General features: G+C 36.3%; 1 protein-coding gene across 1 annotated transcript in view; it reads right to left on the bottom strand.

The window, feature by feature from the left end:
• Positions 1 to 9,544, bottom strand: part of TXNDC16 (thioredoxin domain containing 16) — a 101,465-nt gene that overhangs the window by 29,212 nt on the left and 62,709 nt on the right. The window contains exons 15-16 of the mRNA XM_005867909.2: positions 5,284 to 5,403; positions 3,275 to 3,413 (exon numbers count right to left, since the gene is read on the bottom strand). Of these exons, the coding sequence (XP_005867971.2) occupies positions 3,275 to 3,413; positions 5,284 to 5,403 (259 nt within the window). The remainder of the gene's footprint in view (positions 1 to 3,274; positions 3,414 to 5,283; positions 5,404 to 9,544) is intronic.

The raw sequence follows: 9,544 nt of genomic DNA, 5'->3' as shown, positions 1-9,544 counted from the left end.
CCGGCCTGGTTGCTCACGCAGCCTGCTGTTCAGTCGTCTGATCTTCCCTCACTAACCCCCCTGCTGGCCTGGTCCTAGGCAGCCATCTTGTGGGGGCGTGAGGGTTAATTTGCATATTACCGCTTTATTATACAGGATCGTGTATGTCATTTGGGGGCATTATTTACCTAGGCTACTTTGTCATCAGGTTCACTAAAATAAAAATTTTATGCTGTATTAAAAATATCTACCATCTGGTCATCTACTCCTCCTTCCTATCCAGATGAAGGAATCAAAGTCTTTCTAGTACTTAAGGGCAGACCAGGAGAGGAACTTGCTGCTAGCTGAGTATTGCAGTCACTACATGCTCTAGACTTCAACCTCCAACATGGAACAACTTTAGGAAATTTAACCCCTAGAGTGCCAGGGAGCGTGATCACGCTCCTTCTGTCTTTCGCCAAAAGTGCCGGGAGCGCTATCAAAGCTTCGAAATGGCGTCCAGTTCTAAGTCTGCTTTTATTAGTGATGAGGATATTGCTAAATATGTCAATGTAGTAAAGGTTTCCTTAAGTTTTTGAATATGTAACTTCATTTACTTGCGATTCATAATTTTTTTCCTAAACTGCTGTAAAATCAGCAAAAATGCCTTGGCAATTTTAGCATAGTTCCTAGGATATTGGTTGGCACTCAAAAGGTTAATAACCACTTGAGAGATTTTTCATTTACAGAAACACCATAAACTAAAAGCAAAATAACTTTTATTATAGCTGTTCAGTATTTAGAACACCGCAAACCAAAACATTGCAAATTTGAACAACGCCACAATGCTAATCATGTTTGCGTAAACTATAAACATATTTTAATAGTTAAGTTTGTCCTAAGTTTCTCAGCCTTAAAAATTATAATCTTAATGAATAAAATTGATACTAATTTTTACCTATCAGGTAGGCAAAAAAGAGTAAAATGATACAGATCTTCTGTTGGGCAAAACAGGAATAAGTATCAGGAGCCTTAAAAATGTGTCTACCCTTCGGAACAGCAACTAAAACTCTATGAATTTACCATAAGTGTATATCATGGAAACATGGAAAGGTTATCTATAAAGATGGACCCTGAGTAAAACAAAACAAACTAAAAGACAACTTAAATATTCATCTACAGAAAACTAATTAGTGTTCTAGTACAACAGAATATTATGCAGATATTAAAAAACCAATATGCCTATCTTTATTTCTTGATGAAACACATATGTACACATGGAAATTTTTTAAACTTTGGATAATATATTCCCAAATTTAAACTTGGTTAAAGAGGTCGATTCTAAATTTCTTCATTATAGTTTTCTGTATTATCTGGAAAAAATAGTTAAAGGCTTATAATAATTCCAGCAATATTGCACTGTGTATTTGCTAAAGAAATATATAGCCCGGCTGGTGTGGCTCAGTGGTTGAGCATCAACCCATGAACCTGAAGGTCACAGTTTGATTCTCGGTTGGGGCACATTCCTGGGTTGCCAGCTCAATCCCCAGTAGGGGCTTGTAGGAGGCAGCGGATCAATGATTCTCTCTCATAATTAATGTTTCTATTTCTCTTTCTCCCTCTCCCTTCCTCTCTCTGAAATCAATCAAAACATATTTTGGAAAAAAAGAAAGAAATAGATGATTCCATGTCTCTGGTAGAAAATGTGCAGGATGAGTTTGGGTCATCTTAAATATATATGTATATATTTACTTAATATCATGTTATTAAAGACAAAACTATTACTTGAGTAAATAATTTAGGAAACCACATCCTGAAAATATTAATAATTTGATTCATTATAACCTGTAACTTTAATTTGGGAAGAGTAGCGAGGGAACAGAACCAATGTGACAAAAAGATTTAATAATTAAGACTATGGTCATTTATTTGAACTTAAAATGTAGTCATTTAGATTATCACAACAACATAAAAACAAGATTATCTGTTCAGTATTTATAGCTGATAAAAGTGCTCCTTATGTCACTTTATAATTATAGAAAAGCATACATTTATAATAATCTAGCTATCTATATTAATAAAAGGGTAATATGCTAATTAGACCGTCTTCTGGATGTCCTTCCGGACAAAGCCACAGTAGCCGGGGCCGAGGCAGAGGTGGTTAGGGGTGATCAGGCCGGCAGGGGAGCAGTTAGGGAGCGATCAGACTGGCAGGAGAGCAATTAGGGGGCGATCAGGTCGGCAGGGGAGCAGTTAGGGGGTGATCAGGCTGGCAGGGGAGCAGTTAGGGGCGATCAGGCAGGCAGAGGGGTTAGGAGCAATCAGGCAGGCAGGCAGGTAAGCGGTTAGGAGCCAGCAGTCTCGGATTGTGAGAGGGATGTCCCCCAAGGGGTCCCAGATTGGAGAGGGTGCAGGCCGGGCTGAGGGACCTGCCCCCCCTGCACAAATTTTGTGCACTGAGCCTCTAGTGTTTAATATAAAAGAAAAACAACTGAAATCAAGAAACGTGTATTACATATTTTGTGCCCCTGAATCCACTATTATACAAAGCATTGAAAAAGGCCTTTCATAAGTCAGTATTTTGTTCTAAAACTGTATAAAGAATAAAAATATCAGCTAGTGCTGGCCAGTGTGGCTCAATTGGTTGGAGCATCTTCCTGTACACCAAAAGGTGGTGGTTTCAATTCCTGGTCAGGACACAAACCCAGGTTGCAGGTTTAATCCTCAATCGGGGTGCATATGGGAGGCAGCCAATCAATGTTTCTCACATCGACATCTGTCTCTGTCTCTCTCTCTTCCCCTTCCTCCCTCTCTGGAATTAAAAAAAAAAAAGTCAGCTAACATTTGTTGAATGTCTACCAGGGTCCAAACACTGAACACAAATAATCTCATTTAGTCTTTACAGTAATGCTCTGCAGTTGCTACTATCACCTACATTTTACACTGAGACACTGAGAAGTTAACACACTGCCAGTAAGTAATCAAGCCAAGGATTTGAAGCTAAGCAGTCTGATTCTCCGGAATCCATGTGCTTTATACCAAGTTTCAGCCTAGATTAAGTACTTCAACTGGCCATCAGCCACACTGGCCTCAGAAATAAAAAAATAATCCAAAGACATGGAAACTTTTGGCAGTGGACTAGAGAAGCTTCATGCATAATGAGTGAACAATAAAACAGCAACCCAATGAATCCTCTGTCACAAACATCATGCCATATGCCAATAAAAGCTGGAAAATCACGTATTAAAATAAACTACCTTTAACTCATCTAGATATCCCTATTTCAAATAACATCCTTATTATAAAATATACTCACAAATGTTTCCAGTAATGCATTTGTTATTATTTGAACTATTTCTTGCGCATGGGTGTTGGCCAATGGAATGCTCTCTACTAGGCTTTCTTTGTGTCTGGCAAGCAGCAGGGCTGGAAGAGTTGCAGTATATTTATTTGACCTATGGAGAAATATATACTTAAAAATTTCAACTAAATAATAGCAAGTCATCAAAAACATAAACAATGAGGCCAAGGAGTCACAGTGGAAGGCAGCAAATGGGAAGTCCTACTACCAAGGAAATAATAACTCAATTTATAGACAAATTTATCTTCTGTAGCCTTGACGACCAAGATTGAAAGAAAGCAACAGATAATAATCTGCCCAGATTTTTTTTCGTAGAACTTATCCATCAAGAAAATGTCTAAACAGGATTAGGAACACATTGAATAGCTCTCAAACTTTCTGGACTCCTCACCATACTGCTGAGCAAGGAGATGGGCATTTATTAGAAATCTACTGTTTGCAGGCACTACACCAGATGCTTTTAGTTAAGTTTTCATTTAACCCTTAGAACAGCCCTATAAAGCAGCCACTGTTAACCCCAGCTTCCAGAGAGGAAACCAGTACTCGGAGGGTGATAAATAGCAGAGAGAGAATTCAAACTGAGGTTCTACAGGTTCTCTACTGTAACAGAGCCCAAATCTGCTCCCTCTTGCCACTACTTTTGCTAAGTAAATCACTAAATTAAATAGGAAAAAATGCTTTGTGTGAAATTACCAGTGATATAGTCACATTTATATCATGTAAAAAACTCCTTTTAGAATAAAATACAGGCATTAGATTAATATACACATTGGTAGAGAGGCCAGCCTTCAGATTACCTGCAAAACCCTCTTAGTTGACCAGTTGGGTTATAAATAAAACACACCCTGAAAATGACTGATTTAGTTATTTGGGCCATTATTAAATGCACAAAGATGGCAGAAAAGTGGGCAGTTGTCCATGTGTCAGGTGACTAGGTCTCATATTTCCTAAAAATCTAGAATACAGTATTTTTTTAAAATTACTGATTTCATGGATAGAACAGGAGCTTGATCATTAAGAGTATATGTCACCAGTTCAGCATGAAAGATTTAAGCTCAGAAATCACAATTAGGAATATTATAGTCAGAAGGTAAGAAAGACAAACTCCTGAGGTTAACTCCACTTGCACCTGAAAATGAGCCATTTTGCAGAATGTGATCATCTCCAAATTTTCAGTTGTCCTTCATTCTGCAGCAACTGAAATATTTGGTAGTTCACAGGAGACCCAAATTCTACAAATAAAGCAACTTAAGTGGCTTTAAAAAAATACTAATTAAGTGTATGGTAGCAGTTAACTTAAAATTAAGTAGAACTATCAGGTATAGTTGCATCAATTAAAACTCTGGGCAAAATCTGAAAAAACTTTGATTTTTATATATATGGCAAATCAAAACCCAAACATTCCAGAAGCACCCCCACAAAATACAACAATTCCAAAAAGCAAAACTGCAGGTAATAGCCCGGCTGGTGTGGTTCAGTGGTGGAGCATCAGCCCATGAACCAACTCACTGGTCAGGACACATGCCCAGATTGTGGGCTTGATCCCCAATAGGGGGCGTGCAGGAGGCAGCCAATCAGTGATTCTCTTTCATCATTGATGTTTCTATTTCTCTCTCCTCCCTTCCTCTCTGAACTCAATAAAAATATATTTTTTAAATGCATGCATTTAAAAAAATAAATTAAATAAACATATATATTTTTTAAAACTACAGACCCAAAGAGAACAATTTTTATAGGAAGATGAAGTAATATGAATCCAAGGTTGCTCCTCTGGGGGCACTAGCTGAATGTAAAAGAATATCTAAAAATCCTAAATAGCCACATGGTACTTCCCAGATCTTCCTAGAAGAAAATTAAAACTTGTAATGTTTCTGCCCTATTTTCTTTGTCAACTATGTAAAGACAAGCAATATATTATTTTGCAAACTTCTTCCTTCCTAAAATTAGAAGACCAATAAACTTACAGTATCAAAACATCTTCTTCAGAATAAATTCCAGTGATAACACATCCTTTTAGGTACTTTCCTGCTTCAGTGAAATCTTCTTGTGCTAAAAATACACAGACAAGACCAAAAAAAAGAAATCTTTAAAATTATGTGCGCTACTCAACTGATGAAGAGATTTATAGAGAGTACTTTGTTATCAATTAATTATAATAAATATTTAAGTATAGTTCTTATATAACACAGTAGTTTTAAAATAAGTCTGTGTCTTTTGATATTTGATTATGACAGAAATATAAATTGGTGTAATACAACTATGGTTCCCTAAACAAATGTACTCTAAATTTGTAAGATTTACAGCACTCTAATCATACACATTTACTGAATAAATATTTGTTGCTTTTTAAAATTTATTTCTAAGGCAGGATAAATGGAGACAACTTTCTTGTATGGCGCTTGGAAAGAGAAGCTGGTATGTGAAATGATATACACATTATAATCACAAAATCTAAAAGCAGCTATCTGCATAGACAAGAACAGAAGACTGGAAATTCTAGTTCTCTAGAACGTCTGTGTTAGGGTTCTGCAATTAGGAAGGATTTATGTCTTCTTTTTTATTTTCTATAATCTGTTTTTGTTACTTTTGAACTTTGATTAATTTGTGTAACAGTTTTTTTCTCATTTGTTAGAATACAGATATTCAAAATTAAAATTATTATGTCTATAGATTTCTGAATGCATTTGCATAAATAATAGTATGTTCTGAATTGTGCTAATAACCAAATAACCAAAAAGCAAGTCTGAATTAATAGTTGCAGACTAATGAGAATAGAACAAAGGTGAACTTATATAAATGACATATTCTTGTCACATGGAGGCCAAATGATAGCCCAGCTTGCTGCATGAAAGGATCATAGTAGTTCAAATACAAAAACAACGATGGAAGGTTTGAGTCATAAAGCACCTAGCTGTCTGGGCATGCTGAACCCAAAAGATCTGTACCTTAGCATACAGCACTATATTCAGGGTGTGAGCATCAATACTGTTAACACTGGGTAACCATAAGATTATTTTCGTTAAAAAAGGATACATATTTTCCACAAGATTGAGAAGTATGGTCTGTAGGAAAGCTAACTTACTAGAATGGCCCAGTCAACCAGTAGGCAGCATTGAGAGCTCATTTATAATCATGATTCTAATAAGAAACTGGTAATCCATGAAAATATTTTTTTAGCCTGTGCTACACCAAAGTAGAAAAGATTCATAAGAAAACTAAGCTAGTAACTAGCATATTCCCCTCCTTGGTGAAAACTGCACATATGTCAGATATATGGCAACCCCAAATATCTTACCTAATAATAGACAAACATGTAAATTAGCCATCCCTCTGCTACGCTCACCAGCCAATCAGGAGAGTATGCAAATTAACCCAACAAAGATAGCGGTTAATCTGCATACATAGGGGCAAAGTGGCAGAGCGAAGACTGAAGGCTCTGGCCGGAGACGTGAAGACTGAAGGCTCCGGCCAGAGCCGTGAAGACTGAAGGTTCTGTACGGAGCGAAGGCCTGGGTCCCAGGTGCCGGAGGAAAACCGGTGCCGGCAGCCAGGGGAAGGGAAGGCCTACTGCATGAATCTCTTCGTTCAACGGGACTCTAGCAAGGAAATAATCAGCTATCCAAATAAAAAGTTTTAACCACTATTAATATTTTTGAGATGTAATATTATGGTGACCTACAATATTTAGGTGTTAACTATAAACATATTTTAATTGCATAAAATAAGATACATTAATTTAGTAATACTGCTTTTTTCCACTATTACATTTTACTGGTTTTATTTACACACACAAATATATACATATATACATATGCATATATAACCCTGTCAGCAAGAGTTAATAAACAAGAACACTAAACATTAACTAAAAGCACTCCTAACCCCTAGATCTTAGTTTCTAAATTCAATGTCCCATTAAAAGGAACCTGGACTCCTTGGAGAAACGACTAATTCCAGGAGTGGGGCTGGGAACATCTTGTGTCAAAAGGACATATTCAAAGAATAATGAACATGTCAGAAACACATAGGAGTCAGATTGAAGGGGTTCCCACTGACCAAATTTGAGCAAACTAATGATAGTAACTGATCATAACCCATTGAATAAAATAAGAACTCAGGTGTCCACACTGATAAACAGACAAATGAGAAAGGAAAGCTCTTACAGCTAATAAATGCAAAAAGAATAATGGAGTTAGAACTTTTCCACTTGGCAATCATCATAGTAATAACTCTTTCAATTCTAAAACTGAAGTGCAAAATTATGAGAAACAGGCCATTTACAAAGTTTTTAATTATATCCCCCATCAGATACTTATTTACTACAAAGTTAAAAATAATAACTTTCCAGGAGAGTGACTGGCATATACCATACACCTGGGACAAAACAAATTTTAGCCCTCATGGAATTAACATTTTAGTCTTCAAATGATCGGAATCTATATAAACAATAAATTAATATCTGATACAAAATTAGTGCTCAATAAATGCCAATAGTTAGCTTTTCTGAATAAAATACAAATGTACATAAAATGTACACAATAGCCTTTTATTGTTATACATTTTCTCATTCCACAGATGTTGAAAGTCTAGCAACTATCATGGGAATGTCTGCAAAATATAAACAGACAAACAAAAATACATAAAGAAGTAGAACTAATACCTGACTGGAAGGGCTGGGAATAATCAAGCCAGTGAAATAGTAAATTTTAAAAAGCATCATATCCAGATTACATCATTCTGGTACACCAGAACTACCTGTATATAATTTAGCATTATACTTTTGACTTTTTTTGAGATATAATTACATGTAAATTATATTATCATTTGTACAGAAATACAATCAAGTACATTGTTCTTTATACTGATCTCAGCATTTACAATCAAGAAAAAGTTTTCTCTATGAGTGAGTCAATATCCTAACTGGATAAGATGGCAAAATTTCACCTTTCTGTTTCTGGTTGCTACCAGATTGTTGAGGGTTAAATTTTATGATGAGCTGCAGTGTTTTCTAAATGGTCTACTCAATTATCCCTACTGTTTTATTGCTTAACTCTATCCCTGTTTTAATGATTTTATTGTATTTGTGCTTTTTATTATCTGAAGACTTATTCTTTTTTTGGAAGGAGGTCCAGTGTGAGTAATAAATGAATTAGTCCAGGCAGCAGGCACCTGAGGTAGATAGAAGACAAAGTGAACAGTGGGAGCAAAAACATTAGAAAGGGAAAGACAAAGGAGTAAAACACAGACTCATTCACTTCACAATTTTTCATAAAGAAAACACAAATTAAAAAGCTATGCCCTTGCCCTAGCTGGTTTGGCTCAGTGGATAAAGTGTCAGCCTGTGGACTGAAGGGTCCTGGGTTCGATTCTGGTCAAGGGCACATGACTGGGTTGCGGGCCCAACCCCCAGTAGAGGGTGTGCAGGAGGCAGCATTCAATGATTCTCTCTCATCATTGATGTTTCTATTTCTCTCTTCCTCTCCCTTCCTTTCTGAAATAAAAATATATATTTTTAAAAAGCTATGCCCTCTAGGATTTTGCTTCTAAGATGTTAGGCCCAGAGCACACATTAACATTCTTATTATTTCTTTGTAGTAAGTTCTTCAGCTTTTAATTTAAAAGAATTTGAAGATAGCCTGGTCTGCATGGCTCAGTGGATTGAGCATCGTCCCATGCACTAAGAGTTTGCTGGTTCAATTCCCCGTCAGGGCACATGCCCAGTGTATGAGCTTGATCCTAGTAAGGGGCATGTAGGAGGTAACCTATCAATTATTCTCTCTCATCATTGATGTTTCTATCTTCTCTTGCTCTCCCCTTCCTCTCTCTCCCTAAAAAATCAATAAAAACATTAAAAAAATAAAAATAAAAGAATTTGAAGACAAACTGGAGGGGATTAAGTACTAAACAGAAACTGAACTAACAAGCAAAATAGTGACAAACTCACACATAAGAGAGCAGGCTGACAGCTAGGGGGAGGGGTCAGGCGTGGAAGGATTGAGCAAAAAAGAAAAAGAACTCATGGACATTGACAACAAAAAAGAAAAAAAAGAAAAAGGACTCATGGACATTGACAACAGTGAAGTGACTGCAGGGGGGAAGGGTGTGGGAGGCGGTGGAAGAAATTATGGGGAATAAATGGTGATAGAAAAGGTAAAATAAAATATATATTTAAATTTTTAAAAAGAAATGTTTAGAAATAAAAATTTAATAAGTAATTAATAATAT

Source organism: Myotis brandtii, unplaced genomic scaffold (assembly GCF_000412655.1).
Source record: "Myotis brandtii unplaced genomic scaffold, ASM41265v1 scaffold253, whole genome shotgun sequence".
Taxonomy (NCBI): domain Eukaryota; kingdom Metazoa; phylum Chordata; class Mammalia; order Chiroptera; family Vespertilionidae; genus Myotis; species Myotis brandtii.
This window is presented reverse-complemented; position numbering and strand designations above follow the sequence as displayed.